At 41.7% G+C, this 22,200-nt stretch overlaps 4 protein-coding genes and 1 non-coding gene across 6 annotated transcripts; all 5 read right to left on the bottom strand.

Moving 5' to 3' along the window:
• Positions 1–1,670: 1,670 nt before the first annotated feature.
• LOC145898298 (uncharacterized) lies at positions 1,671–10,634 on the bottom strand. The gene is made up of 3 exons (XM_082986730.1): positions 10,613–10,634; positions 9,930–10,372; positions 1,671–1,736 (listed from the first exon to the last, which is right to left on the bottom strand). The coding sequence occupies exons 1-3, from the start codon at positions 10,632–10,634 to the stop codon at positions 1,671–1,673; spliced, it is 531 nt and encodes a 176-aa protein (XP_082842856.1).
• Positions 1,924–1,997, bottom strand: Trnat-ggu (transfer RNA threonine (anticodon GGU)). The gene has a single exon. It is a non-coding gene; the product is annotated as a tRNA-Thr (tRNA).
• LOC145898300 (cathepsin D-like) lies at positions 10,543–14,060 on the bottom strand. Its single transcript, XM_082986731.1, has 6 exons — positions 14,029–14,060; positions 13,356–13,773; positions 12,264–12,469; positions 12,109–12,202; positions 11,787–12,050; positions 10,543–11,190 (listed from the first exon to the last, which is right to left on the bottom strand). The coding sequence occupies exons 1-6, from the start codon at positions 14,058–14,060 to the stop codon at positions 11,023–11,025; spliced, it is 1,182 nt and encodes a 393-aa protein (XP_082842857.1). The 3' UTR covers positions 10,543–11,022.
• Positions 13,969–17,154, bottom strand: LOC145899179 (cathepsin D-like). Of its 2 annotated transcripts, none has more exons than XM_082987908.1 (8): positions 17,027–17,154; positions 16,825–16,972; positions 16,649–16,772; positions 16,452–16,558; positions 15,690–15,895; positions 15,535–15,628; positions 15,213–15,476; positions 13,969–14,567 (listed from the first exon to the last, which is right to left on the bottom strand). In XM_082987908.1, the coding sequence occupies exons 1-8, from the start codon at positions 17,077–17,079 to the stop codon at positions 14,484–14,486; spliced, it is 1,080 nt and encodes a 359-aa protein (XP_082844034.1). In that variant the 5' UTR covers positions 17,080–17,154; the 3' UTR covers positions 13,969–14,483. The 2 variants fall into 2 exon arrangements, with proteins under 2 accessions (XP_082844034.1, XP_082844033.1); XM_082987907.1 differs by having other exon boundaries at positions 13,969–14,616.
• A 993-nt stretch (positions 17,155–18,147) lies between these two features.
• Positions 18,148–20,692, bottom strand: LOC145898301 (cathepsin D-like). The gene is made up of 9 exons (XM_082986732.1): positions 20,676–20,692; positions 20,385–20,526; positions 20,192–20,315; positions 20,007–20,125; positions 19,264–19,457; positions 19,115–19,211; positions 18,874–19,050; positions 18,711–18,809; positions 18,148–18,345 (listed from the first exon to the last, which is right to left on the bottom strand). Exons 1-9 carry the CDS (start codon positions 20,690–20,692, stop codon positions 18,148–18,150), a joined length of 1,167 nt encoding a protein of 388 aa, XP_082842858.1.
• Between the last annotated feature and the right edge of the window lie 1,508 nt (positions 20,693–22,200).

The following is a 22,200-nucleotide window of genomic DNA, read 5'->3' on the forward strand; positions in this document are numbered from 1 at the left end:
AGGCCTGGACCTTGAAACAGGACAATCGGGCGATCGAATGTGGCAGGGACCTGGGCAGATCAAGACTGAAACAATGACATGGGATATTCCTATACAGATTCTACCAAATATGCCAACACAAGCAGAAAACATTGCATCCGCACATAATGTATCAGTTCTGCATTTCTAGCAGGGTAGCTTGAAAACTATATTTTTTTCAGTATTTTCTGGCATACACTTAGACACTCATGTATGTCAAATCCATGAAATTTGTGTTCATTTTGACATTACGCAATACCATCGAACCTGTGGTTCAGCATTCGTCTTGTCACAAGTGTGGATTAAAGGATCTTGACTGTTTGACTTACCTGACAAAAGTACCATCCATAGCAACAAACATAGCCAACATATGACGATAAAACCACATTTTATCAGGTTTTGTTGCGCGAGCAACATTAGTAATTTTTGGCATAACAGTGGCACGAGTTGATTTTCTTGTAGTACTTGTGCATGTGGTAGGGTGTTAAGTTAATGCTTAATCAGCAGAAACTTGATCAACTCCTGGTTAATCATTATCATGTAGCTTTTAGTTAAAGCCAAAAGCAATTCACCCTCCATACAATGTGGTTTGTTTTCAATGTCTTATATTTTGCTGTTTGTAAAGATTCAATATGGTGCAATCATTTTTCTTTTTTTGGATTTTTTTGTACCTTCTTTTGAAAGTACAGGGATTGTCAATTCTCGAACATTGGAAACATTTTTTTTCGTGTTGTAGAGCAGCGTTGTGGAATCGAAGTCCATGATTTATGGTTTAGAGTCTGAGATGCAAAAACTATCACACCCTCGGACTTCTTTGGCAACGTCGAAAATGTAGTGAAGTTGCAAAAACAAAAATTACTCTTGATTCAATTCCATCAATTTTATATTCGACAAAATTATAATATTGTGACGTCATCATCACAACCTCTCCGGTCATGGCAACGGCTTTTCGTAACTAACTTTTTGCCCACCTTTGGTTCATTTGTGACGTCACCGTTTAATCTACGTTTATTTCAACCAACTAATCTGAGTCCAGGAAACTTCAATGAAAACATTCACACAAAACATTGGTATTGTAAATAACTCGAAGTGTTTCTGAGATATTTAACAGTGTCTCGATGACCTGAGCGGTTATTGAGTCTCTTTGATTGTTAAATCTGCTTCTGCCTCGTTCTCACCAGCAAACCGCTGATTCCAAATAAACAGTTTATTATCAGGCTGTGGGAATAAATCCCAAGCCGGCGAATAGCTTGTAGAGTCTCAGTAATAATAGCAGTGTAACAGTAGTACGATGAAACAAGTAGAATTGAATGGAATCAAATAGAATGAATTCACCGGTCTAAACTGGGCTTTTTGAAGCTCTCCATACCGAGAGCTGATTGGTCAATAATGTCACGTGATATCGCGAACCGCTCGAAGTAATGTAATACAAGAACATAAGTGTGATGTGACCTAAGCATAGGAGAACATTTTATATGGTAAACAGGATGTTGAATGAATCACTTTACTCGAGAATATTCGATGGCCAAATCATTTGGGTCACATTATGGGATTATGCAGTACATGTGCAAAGCTGCACGCAAAACATTACGCAATTCAAGCACTGGTTTCTGTGACGTATGTTACAAATACTTCATTACACAACACAAGCGCTAATTTCTGTGACGTATGTTACAAGTACTTCCCCCCAGATTTGCAGGTGATGAATATAACATCAGCTGTGGGCGATTAAAAGATTGTTAATGTGATTGAACGAGTAAAATGCAAATGGTAGGTACGGAAAAAAATGATATAATACGCAAATTTGGTATGTTATTAGGTTTGCAGGCTTGACAGCCCAGGCATTGCAGCCTAGCTGGATCAGCCACTTTTTCCTGAAAAGTCGGAGCAAGATTTGAAAAATCAAGCTCCCGGTGAGGTTTGAACTCACGACCCTGGGCTAACCAGGCCCAACGCTCTACCAACTGAGCTACAGGAGCTCAGTGGTTTCACGGGGTATATTGTGGCCAAGGTACACTGGTGCGCAAGCGCACAACTTGCCAGGCAACCTTCAGATATACGTAGGGGATCTTTACCACCGTATCAGGTAACGCAGTAACATTTCGTGCCATGGCATGATTGGCAGGATCGCCCCACTGCGCAGGTCCTTGCTTGGCGATCACAGCTATCGTATCGCGATCATTTGGTATGTTATTAATAGAGAAATCTCGGTTATAATGGTGCACAAGGAAAAGTCACAACAAATGACATGCGAATACACAAAGGGAGATTACTCTGTCATGGGGTTGATAACAATGCGGGAAACTTCACCCTTTAAAAAGATTTATGGATAGGGCCATGCGACTATGCAGTAGGAGGTGCGGTTGGTTCTTGCTGGGCATCTACATTTTGTAAATCAGGGTACAATGCATGCGAAGGATTATTTTCAGCCTCGTTTTGTACTGCTGCTTCAGGTTCGTTACCTGGTGCATTCCTTTTAAAGGGATTTAAGTTTGTCCGAGCCCGTGCTATATAATGAGCAATAGTTGGTCTTACACGTGGGTATAGGCGTAGCCAGACATGCTTAATTGCAAACCTGTTAATATGACACCCCAAATTAAGAATAAAATGACTAAAATTGCCAAGATACTGCTCCAAAATGGGTCTGTTATAGAGGGGAGTGCCATTAATAACGTTTGTTTAAGTACTGAATGGATACTGCTTAAAGATGCGCAAATTTGCCACATCCGACGTTTTGGAGAAGTCCTTTTGCCTCCAAAATACGAGTCTAAGCGTTCATTCTGCCGTTTGGTCTGTGCCAGTAACGCAAGAATTGAGTCTAGATCCCTCAGCGGGTAATGAGGGGTTCCTATAGGAACATTCTATAGAATGTTCGAAGCTTCGATAAAGTTATCTTACTTAATCGACATATTAATAGGAAGCAATTGCGGGGATAATTGGTTGATATTCGTATCAACGTGGGACATTGTACAATTAATAAACCGAAAGATTATTTCTTGTATTTTAAAGTGAAAAATCCTGTTAGGTTGGTAGTGCTCTACAAACTGTACCTTTGAGTGTAATTCTCTGTTAGAATACAGCTGCCATACGGTTAACTTCGATTTAGCGGGCCCTGCTAATTCGGTAAACAATGGATTGTGACGTACACATTAATGTATTGTTAAGAGCGTATACGTACATTTCGGTACGTGCAGCCTATCTCTGTGATAGTTTCTCCAGTAATGGCTGCTTTCTGTTGTCCCGTGAGTAATGATATAGTAAGAGAGGGGTAATGCGCGCGTTAGTTGCAAGTAGCAACGAGAGATAAGATTGCAGTTGACATTCTAGGTAAGATGCATCAGCATTCAGGTGTTGGAAACTTGATGGTAATTGATCATTTAAATCGTTTAGGTAAAAACCAATAGCAGTTGGCATGGCCTTAGCAGGCGGGCGTAATAGTGCCTGATAATTGGGCTGGACAAAATCGCATGGAGTGGGATGTTTGTGCTCCAAAAAAGTAATAAGTGTCTGTAGTAATTATTTCTACAGCGGGACATGATATGGCTGGAATTTCCTTTAAATTTCTATCAAGACGGAAAACATTAACATGGCATTTTTTGGTCATGTTGAGCAGGTGGCGATGGCAGGTTTCCGGGGGAATATCTCGTATTCCGCAACTTGTTGCGGCGAACAAATGCGCAAATTGAAATCGAGGGCAGTTGTGCCAGTGCACCATAACATGGTTAATAATAAAATTATGTACAAGGAGGGATGTCTTGTTAATTGCCTTTCCATTGGCAAGGGGGGTGCATTTATTTGCACGGGGACCGAAACGCGCGTGATAAAAACACAAGTCTGAGTTATAACGCTGTCTATTTGGGGGATGTCCCGAAAATTGTTTGCGCGGCTGCTGTGACGTACTGTACTGCTGCGGCTGCTGAAACAGCTGATGAGAGCTTCCGGTCGCGCGTTGCGGTGCTGTATTACGTGGCTGAACTGCGTCACGCCTGAACGGGTATGCTTGCCTGTTGTAATATTGATAATTTTGGCGATCAGAATAATTCGGTTTTGTCGTGCCCTGTCCTGTAGCTGAAGATTGAAACGTAGTTAACAATTCCTGTAGCTGGCTTGTTAAACGTTGCATTTCATTTGGTTGCGTGCGGTCGCTTGGCGCATTGGGGATAATGGGGTTACTGTTTTACTTCGTGTGCGCTTACTTACGGGCGAAAAAGTGGCTTTCTTTATGAATTTACTCAACGTGGCTGTTACAAGTTTGTTGGGAAACCCAACACAAAAGTTAATAAAAAAATGGCGACTGGAGCAATATGCTGGCTTGGGGAAGATGGGTTGCAAATGCCGAAACAACAGGCGTTTGCATTAATTTGTAATTGCCAAAAACAACAGGGTTTTGCGTTAGCAGTCTGTAATTATTATAGTTTCCTATTGGTGGTGACAAACCGTTATGCCGGACAAACAATTGGCGCTAAACTATGTAAGTTTATAAAAATTTCCCTAGCGACCTAGGTCTTATGGGAGCTGTAATGTTTCGCCACAGAAGGTTCGTCACCAAATCAGAAATGAATGTTGATTAATGTGAAATATCTGATTAACAACGATAGTCACGATAACCACTATACCATCCGACGACAATTTATCAAGGCCCAATAACGCACAATAATCTCGACACCAAGATTTTTATACCATAGACATCATACGTTACAGAGCCCTCCCCATTAGTTTCGCGTCCCGCGAATGACTGAAAAGCAAACAGAACAATAACGAAAAAAACGGACAATTCAATAGTACACCCACTCTCCATAACGTCCTGGAGGGTAAACACGACGACCCCCGCGCGATAACCGCGACGACAAAGTTCCCTCCTCTGGTATGTCGCTAACCTCCGGCTCGTCAGCCGCAATATCCGGTATCTTTTCTGGCATTGATCGTTGCCCCGAGTGTTCAACGACATCATTGCCACGTGAAAAATAAGGCTTTAGTTTATCGAAACTAACAAGCAATCGTCTCCGTCCCCAACCATGTGACTGGATTCGATATGTCGATTCACTTAATACTTTCACCACCTTGAATGGGCCAACCCAAGGTTTCCAGAATTTCTTACAGTGACCTTTGGGCATCACAGGTTCGTGAAAATACACCAAGTCACCCACAGCAAACGGGGCACCGTGTATTCGCTGGTCGTAAATTGCTTTCTGTCTCTTTTGCTGTTGAAACCCATGTTGTCGAGCTAGCTGGAACGACAGACGCAAGTCCCGTTGAATCCTCTCCGCGTAGGTTTTAGAGTCAACTTGCAAAGGTGGATCGTTTTCCTGGAGATCCACGGAAATTTTCATTTCGCGTCCATGTTGCATGAAGAACGGTGTGAACCCAGTCGTCTCATTCACACTGCTATTGTATGCGGCCATCACCATTGGTAATTTCAAATCCCAGGATTTTTCGTCCGACGATACACTCGAACACAACATTTGTCCAATAGTTTTGTTTAAACGCTCACAGAGACCATTTGATTGGGGATGGTAGCTACAAGTCATAGTGCGATGTGCACCTAATGCAGAACACACCCCTTGAAAGACTTCCGACAAAAAATTAGTTCCCCTATCACTGTGGATCCTTTCCGGGACACCCTGGTCACAAATCCATTCCACAACCAAAGCTTCTGCCACAGTCATAGCTGTTTGGTTCGGCATAGCAACCGCTCTTCCATGCTTGGTGAAGTAATCGACCATAACCAGAATGTATTTGTTACCTTTGGCCGTTTCAGGAAGTGGCCCAACGACGTCGATTCCAATTCTTGCATTTGGGTATCCTACTCTACTGGGTATCATAGGTGTTCGGCGCTGCTTTTGAGGGGACTTCCGGCTCTCGCACACCTCACATGATTTGCAATATGTGGCGACATCATCGTTCATACCCGGCCAGTAATATCCAAATTTTATGCGGGCTAATGTCCGGCGTTGGCCCATATGTCCAGCCAATGGCTTGTCATGAAACTCTTCCAAAATTTGTTTTCTCATTGTTGTTGGCACTATGACCTGAAGATTGTTAGCAAGACCCGTAGAACGGCCAGAATCGCTTTCATTTTTTCTACAAACCACCCCGTCTTCCCTTAAGACTAACATGTCCCACATGTTCCAATAGGCCCTTGGTTGCCTTGACTCTCCATCAAGGTCACATGATTTCGGCCGCTCTCCCACGTTCAGCCATTGAAGCACCCGAACCAGTTCTCCATCCATCTCCTGTGCCTGACGAAGGTCTAGACCATGGCTGGAACCACCAAGAGCCATAACAGACTTCCGGTCAGGTATCCTAGACAGAGCGTCAGCGTTGCAGTGCTTTTTTCCCGCGCGGTGAGTGATTGTAAAGTCATAGGCTCCTAGCGTTTCCAGCCACCTCGCCACACGTCCACAAGGCTCCTTCAAATTTCTAATCCATTGAAGTGCGGCATGGTCCGATCTCACACTACAAGGTCGCCCAAGAAGGTAAGTCCGGTAATACTTTAGAAAATACACAACGGCCAGCAATTCCTTGTGAGTTGTCGAATATCGTCTTTCCGCCTTGCTCAGCGTTCGACTTCCATACGAAATTACATGTTCGACACCATCCTGCATCTGAGACAGTACAGCCCCAATGGCACCTTCGCTTGCATCACAGTCCAAGGTGAATTTCCCATCCTCGCGCGGAAATGCCAAAATAGGTGCCGTTGTCAGTTGCGACTTCAAGGTCTCAAAGCTCTGTTGGTGAATGTCAGTCCATTGAAAATTTTCATTGTTCTTTGCTGACAATTTGTGCAATGGACCAGCGATCTGTGCAAAGTTTCGAATGAAGCGACGATAGTACGAAGCCAATCCAAGAAAACTTCTTACATCAGAAACAGATTGGGGAACAACCCAACCCAATACAGGGCTCACTTTATCAGGGTCGGGACCGACACCACGATCGCTAACCAAATATCCAAGAAACGGTACTTTATCGCGATACAATCGACACTTAGACGGTTTAAGTTTTAGTCCAGCACGCTTAAGGCGGCACAAAACTTTGCTCAAATTGGCATTGTGGTCATTTTCATTAGCGGCATAACACAAAATATCGTCAATATAGCACAAGCAAATATCATTGAGACCCCTTAAAACGACACTCATTAAACGTTGAAATGTGGCACATGCATTAGTTAAGCCAAACGGTAAACGATTAAACTCGTACAAACCATTGTGAGTGGCAAAGGCGGTTTTGTGTTTGTCCTCTTCGCACATAGCCACCTGGTGATAACCTGAAGTTAAATCCAATGTAGAGAAAAACTTCGCACCACCCAAAACGTCCAGGGTGTCATCAATCCGAGGAAGCGGAAACGAATCTTTCACGGTCACATCGTTGAGCCTCCGGTAGTCCACACAAAAGCGGTACGACCCGTCTGACTTTTGCACCAAAACGACAGGTGAACTCCAACTGGAAGCACTGGGGGAAATCACACCCAAGCGCAACATTTTTTCCACCATCTCATCAATCCTTTTCCGATGCACAAAAGGTGCGCGTCTCGGATGCTGTTTGATGGGGGAACCAGTGGTTTCAATCTTATGCTGCGCAAGCTTCGTATAGCCAACATCATCGGAATGCTTGGAAAATACTTCACGGTTATCCCAGATAAGCTGTGCTAACACTTTAGGTTTCTCCAATCGCCTTTCGATCTCTTCAAAATGCAGTTGCTTCAACAGGGTCGCAAAATCCGGATCATTCCAATCTATTTCCGAGCAGTGCATGTCACCGTCGCTCTCCCCCGAGACATCTCTCACCGCCACCATATCTTTCGGTATGGCTGACAACCTTCCGAAACCAGCCACGGGATGCAACACACCAACATTTGCCCCTTTCCTCAAACAAACTGAAGAGTCAGAAGTATTTAGTGCACAGATTACAACTCTTCCATTTTCAGTTTTTAGCAAGGCTCGCGGAATCATCACCTGCGATTCTGATTTTGACTCGAACATTCCTACCATGGAGGCTGCGTGTGCACTGTTGACTCCGAGATCGGTAACCACGTGACCATAGCTACCCGAAGGAATAACGCAATTACGACTGACATATACGCGTTGACATGACAGCGCAGCGGTGTAAGAGGAAAATGGAACGAATGCGTCACCGGCTTGCAACACATCCTGCGAGTACAAAATATCACACCGAAATGCTGTTAGAAAATCATGACCTAAGAGACAGGTTCTGTCCAGACTCCTTGTGACATAAAATTCAAAAACGTTCGACAGACCTCCGAGCTGAAACGACAGCGATGCAACGCCGTCAGTTGGAAGCAAGGTTTGTCCGTCCGCCTGAAACAAAACCGTTTGAGAGGCAGCCAGATGAGTTTTTCTCAACCCTAACGCTTGCCACATGCCGTAAGCAATTAGACTTACTGGGGATCCGGTATCAATAGTAAACACGACGGACCGAGATTCGACTGCGCCATTTACGTGTACTACCGAGCTCGCGCCACTGGAATGCTGTAGAGAGGACAGAGGCACTATTTTTCGTTGGGTTGGGGCAAACTCCTCCCGCGGTTTCCCAACCCATTCTCGTTTAAAGGACATTCCCGACGAATGTGTCCAGGCTTACCGCAGCCGTAGCAGGTGAGACCATACGGTGGCCTGTATGTTGACCTTCGCCTGGGGTTTTCTTCCTGAAAGTTTAATTTGGCTAGGTCACTCAGTTTTTCTGATATGTCCTTCATTGCCCCTTGCATTTGTTTATTTACGGCTTCAAGATTTGCTAGGCGGACATCGGTTGATACCCTGGGCTCATTTTCAGGACATCCGTGCAACGCATGGACCCTCTCTCCACTCGGTTTCAAACCAACTCCAAGCAGTTGAGCGCCACGCCGATATTTGTCAACTATTTTTAACAAGTCATCTGGAGATAAATCCTTGTCAGTATTGAAAATGTGGAACGCCAGATTTCTATCCAAAAGACCACGCAGAAAAGCACTGCGTACTGCCTGGTCTGTTATCTTTTTAAATTCAGTTTTGTTTCCATAAGCTAAGCGTGCTAAGTCATTTAGCTCACCCAAGTATTCTTCGACCGACTCCGAACCCAATTGCTTTCTTTCCATTAACTTGCACATTGCAGCACCGCTATCCAATTCCGGAGAAAACATGTTTCTCAGACAGCCCGTGAAGTAAATAAAGTCCCTCTTTTGTTCTTCGTCGAAACTCATTTTCTTAATTCTTAGACCAATTTCCGGCGAGCAAAAAGTTAACATTGAAAAGGCCCGTTGATCCAAGGGGATATGTAGAATGTCAGCAAAGTTCTCAAAGCAAGCCAGCCATGCGGCAAAATCTTGTCTGCCGTCAAATTGTGGTGGTGAATTCACCCATTTGGAAGGCATTCCTGTCCCTACCGGAAAATCCAAGCCTTCACCATATATCCCCTCATACCTTCTTAGCCAAGCCTTTGCCTCGTCGGTTTTCCTTTTTCCGCCGATTTGTTTTTCCACCCGTGTTGGATGAGGTGTCTGTAACAGGTTTTCTGTTTCTTTCCCCTTGCTTTTTGAGGACGAAGCCATGTTGATTCGCCAGCCCAATGAAGTTGCAACTGTTCACTTCTGAAATGGTCACCGCTGCCACCACTGTAATGTTTCGCCACAGAAGGTTCGTCACCAAATCAGAAATGAATGTTGATTAATGTGAAATATCTGATTAACAACGATAGTCACGATAACCACTATACCATCCGACGACAATTTATCAAGGCCCAATAACGCACAATAATCTCGACACCAAGATTTTTATACCATAGACATCATACGTTACAGGAGCTATTAGGCTTTTAAAGGGGTGAAACACAATATACACATTGAAACAATTAAATGCGTGTGCGAGCGATTATAGTTTTTGAATTATTTGTTTTTGTTATTGTCGAAGGTATTCTACCTCTCGTTGTGCAGAATTGCTGCGGTTGTTCCGATCTCCTTCGCTGTTCTGTCCTGTTCCAGGGTGTTGAGTGGGGCGTCTTCCCTGTTGTGGAGACGGGTTCGCTTGTCCTGATGTTGCGTTGTGAGGTGTTGAAGGTCCCTTGCTTCCAGATAATTGTCTTCGGCGCCTAAGTGCGCTTAGCAAGAGGGGGTCCAAGGTTGAGTGGTTGCGCGGCCGGGAATAGAGCTGGAATTCCTGGTCGAAAAATGTTTGAGATGTTGGGGACAGATTGTCCTCTGGGCGTCTGGGTTGGCGTGCTGGTCGCCTGGTGTTGCACTGGCTGCCTCGTTGGTTTGCCGGGTATCTTGGTCTACTGGCTGGTGAACGACGTCTGTTTCTTCCCTCTGATCTCAAGGGAGTTGCCGAAGACGGGGCACTATTGTGAATAACTCGAAGTGTTTCTGAGATATTTAACAGTGTCTCGATGACCTGAGCGGTTATTGAGTCTCTTCGATTGTTAAATCTGCTTCTGCCTCGTTCTCACCAGCAAACCGCTGATTCCAAATAAACAGTTTATTATCAGGCTGTGGGAATAAATCCCAAGCCGGCGAATAGCTTGTAGAGTCTCAGTAATGATAGCAGTGTAACAGTAATACGATGAAACAAGTAGAATGAAATAGAATGAATTTACTGGTCTAAACTGGGCTTTTTAAAGCTCTCCATACTGAGCTGATTGATCAATAATGTCACGTGATATCACGAACTACTCGAAGTAATATAATACAAGAACATAGGTGTGATGTGACCTAAGCATAGGAGAACATTTTATGTGGTAAACAGGATGTTGAATGAATCACTTTACTCTAGAATATTCGATGGCTAAATCATTTGGGTCACATTATGGGATTATGCAGTACATGTGCAAAGCTGCACGCAAAACATTACGCAATTCAAGCACTGGTTTCTGTGACGTATGTAACAAATACTTCATTACACAATACAAGCGCTAATTTCTGTGACGTATGTTACAGTATTTACATTGAAATAATATACAGTCTCCCGTGCAAGGAATGCAGGACTATCTCATTCACATCATTCAAACGTCTATCGTTCATTTGGGATCCGGGTATTCTCGGAAACCGTGGTTCAATTGAGCGAACCCCACACGATCATTGGCGTAGTCGAAAGTGGTGTAGTAATTTCCAAGGAAAACTTGGCCGATGACCCAAACTGTCAAATTTTCGTCTTCGGCAAAACCAATGTAACAAGCTGTCGGTTCCTGCAACATATCGCCTCACCGTAAAAACTTTGTAATCAATACAAAATGTCTCCGGAAGAGCCTTTAATTACTAATTACTATGCCTGGCAGCATCAGCAACAAACAAAATGTCTCTTCTGGCAATAATATTGGTATATAACATATCGGAATCCATCAACATTATTACTGACGAAGAGCCTTTTTGTATTGAAACTGTTCCTTGCAGCAATATCAGTAATGAACTTGAGCATTATAAAATACCTTTACGTAGTATACATGATACTTGCCTTATTTTAAAATATTTGACAGTGCAAGCACAATTACAAAGCTTGTAAGCAAAACCTCAAAAGGCTTAAAATTGCTGCAGGCCTATTGACGGAAGAACCAACGTTAAAACCTCTTCAAACACAAGTTTTCATCATGAAGCAATGCGTAAATGGCTTAGTCGTGCAGCGAGGCAAGACAAAAGAACAAAAAGTTTGGCCTATGAATGCAGCTTAGCTGACAACAACTCCATTCTGAACAGAGGCGACAACCGAAACTTGGGTAGATTTATTAGGTTTAATCTCAGCCGATATATCTACTCCAGTTGGTTTAACACAAGCAATACCACATACCTTTAATATGTACTGCCCAGGTGTGAGTATGTAGACGATGCCTGACAGCGTGATGGTTACATTCGGCAGTGTGGGAATCGTTGAGCAGGAAATCGCAGCATGTTTATCAGCACCAAGCATCTTTCGAATTATTTCGAGTTCATCCGGAAATACATAAATATATGGAGACCCCACATCGATTACCGCGTAGCAGCCACCGACACAAAGTTGTGAGTCATCGCCTTCACCAATCCTCGCACCGTCCACTGCAATTACCCATGACCCCTGCATTAAAATGATATGGATCGCAATCATACTTGTGAGTTATATTCGCCAAACATACATTAAAGACAGCATGATAGTTGAACTCTCCAGTGAATCTTGTGGGATCCACACCGCCCAAGTACAGCTCCCCGCCATCACGTTTAAACGGATCCCTAAAAGCGAACGTCATTCAAAATGTTACAATAACTACATACTGTTTATATGCAACTTGACCTGTTCAAATACAATGAAAATTGATTCCATGGCACTGCTCCCTGTACATACATTTGGCCAAACACATTTGGCCCATTTTCACTGATAAACGAAGTTTCAGGATATCCAATTCCTAGGGAACCATCAAATTGAGCTTTAGAGTAAGTGTCACCATAAATCCTGATTGCTTCAAGAAATGTTTGGTTAAAACTCTTCACGCCACCGATCTAAAATGTATGAGGATACTTCATAGGTTCTTTGTCAATGTGCAATGGGTTATATTTGTTTGAGTTTACGCAGATCCATAGATTTAAGCACATATGTTTAACGTTTAAAGAAGGAAAGAAATATTCAAATTTTAACGTCAAATGTTTCAAATATCGGAATCGACAGATAATTTTGCGATAACAAAAGGCCGGGAAATAATCCTGCAGCTGCAGCAACGTTTCCCAACTGGTGGTACGCGTACCACTGGTGGTGCGCGAAGGCATTCAAGGTGGTACGCGAGCACCATCCCGTTAATTGCGGAATAAATTTCCAATTAGAAAAACCGTAAGTGATCCCAAAATGTTTGTTACTTCATCCCCTAGGTTACTTTGTAACACTCAACTAAGTGGTACGCGAAGAATTTGTTTCACCTCCATGTTGTACACAACCACAAAAAGGTTGGGAATCACTAAGCTATAGAATTATTGTCATAATATTATTGAGTTATGTCTTTCGGATAAAAAACTAATTTAACTTTGCTTCAATCGCGTACAAATAATCGATTCAACTGTTCACTTCTGAAATGGTCACCGCTGCCACCACTGTAATGTTTCGCCACAGAAGGTTCGTCACCAAATCAGAAATGAATGTTGATTAATGTGAAATATCTGATTAACAACGATAGTCACGATAACCACTATACCATCCGACGACAATTTATCAAGGCCCAATAACGCACAATAATCTCGACACCAAGATTTTTATACCATAGACATCATACGTTACAGGAGCTATTAGGCTTTTAAAGGGGTGAAACACAATATGCACATTGAAACAATTAAATGCGTGTGCGAGCGATTATAGTTTTTGAATTATTTGTTTTTGTTATTGTCGAAGGTATTCTACCTCTCGTTGTGCAGAATTGCTGCGGTTGTTCCGATCTCCTTCGCTGTTCTGTCCTGTTCCAGGGTGTTGAGTGGGGCGTCTTCCCTGTTGTGGAGACGGGTTCGCTTGTCCTGATGTTGCGTTGTGAGGTGTTGAAGGTCCCTTGCTTCCAGATAATTGTCTTCGGCGCCTAAGTGCGCTTAGCAAGAGGGGGTCCAAGGTTGAGTGGTTGCGCGGCCGGGAATAGAGCTGGAATTCCTGGTCGAAAAATGTTTGAGATGTTGGGGACAGATTGTCCTCTGGGCGTCTGGGTTGGCGTGCTGGTCGCCTGGTGTTGCACTGGCTGCCTCGTTGGTTTGCCGGGTATCTTGGTCTACTGGCTGGTGAACGACGTCTGTTTCTTCCCTCTGATCTCAAGGGAGTTGCCGAAGACGGGGCACTATTGTGAATAACTCGAAGTGTTTCTGAGATATTTAACAGTGTCTCGATGACCTGAGCGGTTATTGAGTCTCTTCGATTGTTAAATCTGCTTCTGCCTCGTTCTCACCAGCAAACCGCTGATTCCAAATAAACAGTTTATTATCAGGCTGTGGGAATAAATCCCAAGCCGGCGAATAGCTTGTAGAGTCTCAGTAATGATAGCAGTGTAACAGTAATACGATGAAACAAGTAGAATGAAATAGAATGAATTTACTGGTCTAAACTGGGCTTTTTAAAGCTCTCCATACTGAGCTGATTGATCAATAATGTCACGTGATATCACGAACTACTCGAAGTAATATAATACAAGAACATAGGTGTGATGTGACCTAAGCATAGGAGAACATTTTATGTGGTAAACAGGATGTTGAATGAATCACTTTACTCTAGAATATTCGATGGCTAAATCATTTGGGTCACATTATGGGATTATGCAGTACATGTGCAAAGCTGCACGCAAAACATTACGCAATTCAAGCACTGGTTTCTGTGACGTATGTAACAAATACTTCATTACACAATACAAGCGCTAATTTCTGTGACGTATGTTACAGTATTTACATTGAAATAATATACAGTCTCCCGTGCAAGGAATGCAGGACTATCTCATTCACATCATTCAAACGTCTATCGTTCATTTGGGATCCGGGTATTCTCGGAAACCGTGGTTCAATTGAGCGAACCCCACACGATCATTGGCGTAGTCGAAAGTGGTGTAGTAATTTCCAAGGAAAACTTGGCCGATGACCCAAACTGTCAAATTTTCGTCTTCGGCAAAACCAATGTAACAAGCTGTCGGTTCCTGCAACATATCGCCTCACCGTAAAAACTTTGTAATCAATACAAAATGTCTCCGGAAGAGCCTTTAATTACTAATTACTATGCCTGGCAGCATCAGCAACAAACAAAATGTCTCTTCTGGCAATAATATTGGTATATAACATATCGGAATCCATCAACATTATTACTGACGAAGAGCCTTTTTGTATTGAAACTGTTCCTTGCAGCAATATCAGTAATGAACTTGAGCATTATAAAATACCTTTACGTAGTATACATGATACTTGCCTTATTTTAAAATATTTGACAGTGCAAGCACAATTACAAAGCTTGTAAGCAAAACCTCAAAAGGCTTAAAATTGCTGCAGGCCTATTGACGGAAGAACCAACGTTAAAACCTCTTCAAACACAAGTTTTCATCATGAAGCAATGCGTAAATGGCTTAGTCGTGCAGCGAGGCAAGACAAAAGAACAAAAAGTTTGGCCTATGAATGCAGCTTAGCTGACAACAACTCCATTCTGAACAGAGGCGACAACCGAAACTTGGGTAGATTTATTAGGTTTAATCTCAGCCGATATATCTACTCCAGTTGGTTTAACACAAGCAATACCACATACCTTTAATATGTACTGCCCAGGTGTGAGTATGTAGACGATGCCTGACAGCGTGATGGTTACATTCGGCAGTGTGGGAATCGTTGAGCAGGAAATCGCAGCATGTTTATCAGCACCAAGCATCTTTCGAATTATTTCGAGTTCATCCGGAAATACATAAATATATGGAGACCCCACATCGATTACCGCGTAGCAGCCACCGACACAAAGTTGTGAGTCATCGCCTTCACCAATCCTCGCACCGTCCACTGCAATTACCCATGACCCCTGCATTAAAATGATATGGATCGCAATCATACTTGTGAGTTATATTCGCCAAACATACATTAAAGACAGCATGATAGTTGAACTCTCCAGTGAATCTTGTGGGATCCACACCGCCCAAGTACAGCTCCCCGCCATCACGTTTAAACGGATCCCTAAAAGCGAACGTCATTCAAAATGTTACAATAACTACATACTGTTTATATGCAACTTGACCTGTTCAAATACAATGAAAATTGATTCCATGGCACTGCTCCCTGTACATACATTTGGCCAAACACATTTGGCCCATTTTCACTGATAAACGAAGTTTCAGGATATCCAATTCCTAGGGAACCATCAAATTGAGCTTTAGAGTAAGTGTCACCATAAATCCTGATTGCTTCAAGAAATGTTTGGTTAAAACTCTTCACGCCACCGATCTAAAATGTATGAGGATACTTCATAGGTTCTTTGTCAATGTGCAATGGGTTATATTTGTTTGAGTTTACGCAGATCCATAGATTTAAGCACATATGTTTAACGTTTAAAGAAGGAAAGAAATATTCAAATTTTAACGTCAAATGTTTCAAATATCGGAATCGACAGATAATTTTGCGATAACAAAAGGCCGGGAAATAATCCTGCAGCTGCAGCAACGTTTCCCAACTGGTGGTACGCGTACCACTGGTGGTGCGCGAAGGCATTCAAGGTGGTACGCGAGCACCATCCCGTTAATTGCGGAATAAATTTCCAATTAGAAAAACCGTAAGTGATCCCAAAATGTTTGTTACTTCATCCCCTAGGTTACTTTGTAACACTCAACTAAGTGGTACGCGAAGAATTTGTTTCACCTCCATGTGGTACACAACCACAAAAAGGTTGGGAATCACTAAGCTATAGAATTATTGTCATAATATTATTGAGTTATGTCTTTCGGATAAAAAACTAATTTAACTTTGCTTCAATCGCGTACAAATAATCGATTCATCATCTCACCATTAGCACGTCCTGACCAACTACACCAATAACTGCGTCCTCTTGATATTTCAATCCATCTGTAGTATAGGTCAGAGATGCCGTGCTGTTGTATTTCCGATGTCTTTCTGCAGAAGGCATTAGGTGTAGGCATTAAAAAAATGTTTAGTGTTTGTATAGCAAACGATAATCGGAATCAATACAACAGATGATCTTACCACAAAAAACATCGGATCTTCTGCACTTAATTGATAGCAACCAAAAAAATGAAGACCACGTGTTAATTTTCACAGTGAACAACTGAGGGGGCGTCCCGATTTCGATCTCTCCAACATAAAGGGTCTGAAAAAACAGTTGCTTGTTTAATCCATTCGTACAATGACCATATACATACATTGTCATAGTTGCTGAGCTGTTCGCGACCAATTCCAACAGCAGTAGAAGAGAACTTCACATATTTACTGTGCTGTGTGTATTTGATGTTCTCTGTTCCCCGTTCTTTCACGTCTCTGGGGTATTTCCTGTGCTTCTGAAGTTTTACACTAAACACACAAAGCACACTTTGGATAGGAAAAATCTTAATTCGCATCGCTTACATGTGACCGCAGCTCAATGTTTCCAACAGCAGAAGAAACACAATAACTTTCATCTTGGTGTCAACATACAACAAAGCAGTGAGTTATTTAATAAATTATAAGAAACTAATCCTGTGACACAACATTTTAGTTTTAGCCAAGCTATTGTGACCAGGAGAGACGATCCGCGAAACTGTGAGTGTTTCCGAGGTTTGTGTGATGGACACGGAACAATCAACAACTTCATAAACAAGATCTTCGGCATTAAATGCACGGAAGTCGTTTCAGAAGTTGCTGAGCTAGAAAAAAGTTAAATCCATTGTATAGGTTTCTGTTTGCTCTCTTTGATATTGTTGATAGAAACCAGGGAGCTTTCAAATATCTATTCTGATGATAATCCTGAAACCGCATGTGAAAATTTGATTTTCATAAACAAGGTTCGGTTACAATACCGGTAATTTGCGCCTGTCACATATTTTCTTATCTATAGCTACATTCGATAATTGCAATTCACAAGACACAAAGGAATGTCAAATTAAAGTCATGTGTATTTTGCCCACAAATAACAACCACACAGATGAACGATACACAAAACAAACAAAATCACAAGGCCACGGATAAAACCACCAAGGTTATTAAGTCGGGCGCCCATCTATAAATGTTCGTAAATTGTAATGTTGAACCTTCTAATGGAGATACTAAGCCTTAACAGATGCATTTACATCACCACACGATTCATACAGTCTCTCGAAATAACACGTTTGGATAGGTCTATGGCTATTTTATTTCTGCCAATCAGTTGCTGCCACTGCTAAGTGTGTAAAAATGAAACAACATGATCGGTTTGTGTTCCTTTTTTAACTATTAAACCCCACCCGGTAATTTGACATTAGTTGTGAAATTCGAATTTTGAAATTCTTTTTCCTGAAAAACTTCTGAGAAATCCGAAGCCGCCGACTAATATATATTTATTTCCTGGAACACACTACAGAGCACTTACATACAGTGTTAGACAAAACAGTGCAAAAAGCATGTGACGAAATTACTCACAAACTGTTTTGAAATAGTTTAGGATTTCGCTTTGTAGTGGTTGAAAGAATGAACGATTTCTAGAAACAACACAAGATTCGTCATTATTTTCATCAGTTTCTTAGAAACATCCGATGATCGGGGCGTTTACTGGTCCGTGGCTTTAGTGATGCGAATCCCACTCTGTCGTTGGCAAAATCGAACGTGGTGTAGTAATTGGATATGAAGTATGCCCCAAGTATCCAAAATGGACCTCCAATATCTTCGGGGACATCAATACCACTGAATGCAGAGTAGCACCAATTTTCTTCCTGTGGCAAAGCGCAAGTGTTTGTTAACTTATCACCAACATATGCTTAACAATTAGTTTCACTGGCATAAGCTAGATCAAATACTTCCGACAAGTCGGAAAAAGGTCTGGCAGATCAAGCTCCTGTTTAGGATTGAACTCACGACCCTGGGCTGACCTGGCCCAACGCCCTACCGACCGAGCTACGCGAGCTCAGTGGTTTCACGGGGTATACTGTGGCCATGATACACTGGTGCTATGCACATGCGCACAACTTGTCAGGCGACCTTCACATTTATGTAGGGGATCTCTACCATCTTAATCAAATATATTTCTACAAAAATAACAATTAACAATAAACTATTAACGCTCCGTCAGTCGACGAACCTGAAAAAAGTATTGCTCCGGTGTAAGTTTGTATTTAATACCAGATAGAGTGATGGTGACATTCGGCATTTTCGAGATATTTGTACAAGATGTAAAGCACTGCAAGACAGAATACTCCTGTTTAATTTTCAGTTAACAACGTTTAATAATTGATATTTCTGACCACTTTGTCAGTGCTCTGATGGCAGCCAATAGCCTTGTTGAGCTTCGTAATTTCAACCGTTGGTCCATAGATAGGATTTGCACCAGATGCCATAACAGCCTGGCATCCTCCAACGCAACATTTGACACCAGTGCTATCGTCAACTGTCAAACCGTCCATGGATACCTGCCAATATCCCTAAACCAATAATCGTTATCTTTATTATTCCATAGGCCTACATATAGTGTTAGTTGCTACTTGCCTTCTTTACAACTTTGTGGTAGTTAAACTTGCCAGTGAATCTTGAAGGGTTCACACCACCCAAGTATAACTCCCCACCGTCTGACTCGAATTGATTCCTAAATATTTGACCGTTATAAATGTTCAAAGTGATTTTTTAGTCTGGTTCACCTGTTTAGATAAAACGAAAACTGATTTTTTTCTACTGCTCCCTGCTTGAACATTTGGTTGAACACCGGTGTGATGCCGTTCTTTGCTATTTGTGGATATCCCATTCCCACAAGCCCATCATATTGCACATCAGAACCGTCAGGATTCCTGATAACTTCGGCGAACGTCTGATTGAAACTCTTCAAACCACCAATCTAAATCAAAAGTTATTCATTAATTTTGTCAACTGATCACTGATAAAAAGATGAACCAAACATAAACATGACTTTTCTGTTATTGTGTCTTCATGGTGTACAAACATTTTTTCTGTGCTTTTGCCAGCTTCACATAAATAATAATAAACACGAGGCATCGCTCGCCGTCACATTCTGATTATTTTTTAATGTTCTAAGAACTATGCAAAAATATTCTGAACATAATAAAAGCAAGGGAGTAATTGGCTCTTTTTCTCCATTGCTACTTGGCCCCATGGCATGAATGCTTGTTGGGTGGCTCGTGATGCGGCGTCAACGAACGATTTTATTGAATGGAATTACGTAGGTATTCGGCTTCCAATGCGCAGAGCTTACATTTTGTTGTAAAGTTTTCTTGCAAAATCAATCCGAGTGCCACAAATTAATGTTTGCAAGTTCAGGTAAGGACCCAATATTTTACTTTGTCTATTGTTACTTGTGTATGAAGACCATGCACGTGATATTCCAAGCATTACAAATTTATTCAAACTGTAGTTGAAAACTCCTTACCGAGACGACATCTTGGCTGCAGTAACCACTCGATATTTGAATAAATTGATTGTTGAATATTTTCGTCCTATTCTTAACATAGGTTGAGGAAGCAGCACTGTCATATTTGCGATGGTTCACTGAAAAAAATCGGAAATAATTCTAAAAAAATGTGCCCAAAGTTTAAACAGGATGATTTTATTTACCGCATGACTTGTCAAGTTTGTTGCAGTGAATCGACGGAATCCACAAATTTGACATGATCGTGTCAAAAACAACTGTAAAAGGTTGTGGGGGAGTTCCTATTGTTATCTCTCCATAATAATATAGCTGGAATGAAGATTCACTTGTTTAATCCGCTTAGAAGCGTATAAAACCACAATAATATCATTTATTTACATCTTTGTCGGTGATGAGTGGCTCGCGACCAATTCCACCAGCAGCAGATAGGAACTTGGCGTATTTAGTGTTGTTGCGGTATTTAGTGTTGTCTGATTGTTTTTCGTAATGTGCAACTACCCATTGACGTCGCAGCTTGATACTAAACATATACCAGAACTTGGAAATAGAACGAATTACATAAACTTAGAACGTCAGACATTAAAAATATACAATGCCTTGAGGTAGCTTTGCATGAAAATAAATAGTTAACAAACATTCCACAGAGTCAGGCCAATTTGCAACACTCACCTGTAACCTTTGCTCATTGTTCCAAACAGAAGAAGAAAAAAAATTACTTTCATCATCTTGATAATGACACAGCAATGACTGGAAACATATGATATCAAAGAACTGATGTTGTTTGTTGTACAACGATATAAGCTGTTGACGCCTGCAAAGAAAACCATGAACTATTGAAGGCAGCAAAAGATCTCCACGCCCCTTCCTGTAGTTTGTATAGATCCGAAACTTAAATCGATAAGCATTCAGTTTCATACAAGAAAGGAACATCAAAGGTTGTTGTCTGGTCGATGAATTCGTCTACCCAAGTATGGGTTTGCATTTATCTTTGTGTTTTGTCCCATAAATACAAAATAGCACAATTCATCCTTTCGTCTTCGTTGCTGGAATGCAAAGACAGAAATTGTGGCAGGAATAGTTTGGACGAATATTCGTGTTATTCAGATTTTGGTTGTCATGTGACCAAAGAAAATATAATAAGATAAAAAATGACTTTAACATAGAAAATAAATGTTCCATGATGGCAAACATCTCTCATTGAATATGATTTGCTTAAAACCAAGTTATTACGACTGGCAAAGATAAACAACACATATTTCACGCTGCGATAACTGTTCGTGCTTTCAAACCTTTTACCGACACGTAACTTAAAACAATCAGGAACTTCTTGAACCGGATATCTGACGTTGAATGCTCGGATGGAATTTCAACAGTTGCTGAGTAAGCACCCCGTAAGCCCATTGTCTCTGTATCGACTTGCGCTCGCGTGTTTGTCACAGTATTTTGCAGGCAGGTTTTGTTCCTGGCATTACTGTTTTCCTTCTGGTGATTTGCGTGTTTGGAAGGAACTATTGAATGTTGAGAATCAAAAATAATTTGAAATAATCTCGATTTCATGTTTGATTTTGTTCGATTAGATGCAGTTCAAGAAAGGTCACTTTGGAAAACGCAAACTTTTCACCAGTTTGACAAAATCATCGCCACAGAAGACGAAACAACTTTTTGTTGTACACAATTTTGAAAAAGTATGGACACTTATCGAAAACACAAGTTCTAAAAACACAAATTACAGATTATGACGTAACAGGTGGTGGAACGCTTGATTTTGTACAATAAATATTTACAAGACAATATCCTTTAAACAGCGGTTGGTTTTGGTGGCTGCTACACAGATATAACCGCTAGAGTCGTGCGGCGTAACTTTAGCGCTCTTATGTGGCTGTGCTCCCCTCTGGTTCTTGGCCGCTTGTAGGCGCACGGGAGTGTCGGCTTGTCGATACGGACGAGGTCAACCCGGCAACGTTGTTTGTCGATTTTCGGTTTGCATTTTTGGTGCCAGTCAACTGGTAACTGCAGTCTGGAATAAGCAACAGAGTTTCTTGATATGAATTCAATGAGAAAACATGAATTTATTTACGTAAAAATATTTTACGCCACTTCCATCACTTACACGTCACAGCATATAACTGCGTCATTGTAGCACGTGCACTTGTGACATTCATTGGTGAGCAATGTGTTGAAGAGGGTATATCTT

The sequence above is a fragment of the Ascidia mentula genome, chromosome 4 (assembly GCF_947561715.1).
Source record: "Ascidia mentula chromosome 4, kaAscMent1.1, whole genome shotgun sequence".
NCBI classification, from domain to species: domain Eukaryota; kingdom Metazoa; phylum Chordata; class Ascidiacea; order Phlebobranchia; family Ascidiidae; genus Ascidia; species Ascidia mentula.

What these genes read in the sequence shown, in the direction of transcription:
- LOC145898298 (XM_082986730.1), bottom strand. Translation starts at nt 10,634, where the DNA reads ATGGAGAGCTTTAAAAAGCCCA. An exon ending in GGAGAGCTTTAAAAAGCCCA is followed by an intron (nt 10,373 to 10,612) that starts GTTTAGACCAGT and finishes TAAATATCTCAG; the next exon opens with AAACACTTCGAGTTATTCAC. An exon ending in GCAATTCTGCACAACGAGAG is followed by an intron (nt 1,737 to 9,929) that starts GTAGAATACCTT and finishes AATCGCCCACAG; the next exon opens with CTGATGTTATATTCATCACC.
- LOC145898300 (XM_082986731.1), bottom strand. Translation starts at nt 14,060, where the DNA reads ATGGAGAGCTTTAAAAAGCCCAGTTTAGACCA. An exon ending in AAAAAGCCCAGTTTAGACCA is followed by an intron (nt 13,774 to 14,028) that starts GTAAATTCATTC and finishes TATTCACAATAG; the next exon opens with TGCCCCGTCTTCGGCAACTC. An exon ending in CTGGGCAGTACATATTAAAG is followed by an intron (nt 11,191 to 11,786) that starts GTATGTGGTATT and finishes GATATGTTGCAG; the next exon opens with GAACCGACAGCTTGTTACAT.
- LOC145899179 (XM_082987907.1), bottom strand. Translation starts at nt 17,079, where the DNA reads ATGAAAGTTATTGTGTTTCTTCTGCTGTTGGAAACATTGAGCTGCGGT. An exon ending in TTGGTCAGGACGTGCTAATG is followed by an intron (nt 15,896 to 16,451) that starts GTGAGATGATGA and finishes CATACATTTTAG; the next exon opens with ATCGGTGGCGTGAAGAGTTT. An exon ending in ACTATCATGCTGTCTTTAAT is followed by an intron (nt 15,477 to 15,534) that starts GTATGTTTGGCG and finishes ATTTTAATGCAG; the next exon opens with GGGTCATGGGTAATTGCAGT.
- LOC145898301 (XM_082986732.1), bottom strand. An exon ending in CACTCATCACCGACAAAGAT is followed by an intron (nt 20,316 to 20,384) that starts GTAAATAAATGA and finishes TCTTCATTCCAG; the next exon opens with CTATATTATTATGGAGAGAT. An exon ending in TTTTCGTTTTATCTAAACAG is followed by an intron (nt 19,212 to 19,263) that starts GTGAACCAGACT and finishes TCAAATATTTAG; the next exon opens with GAATCAATTCGAGTCAGACG.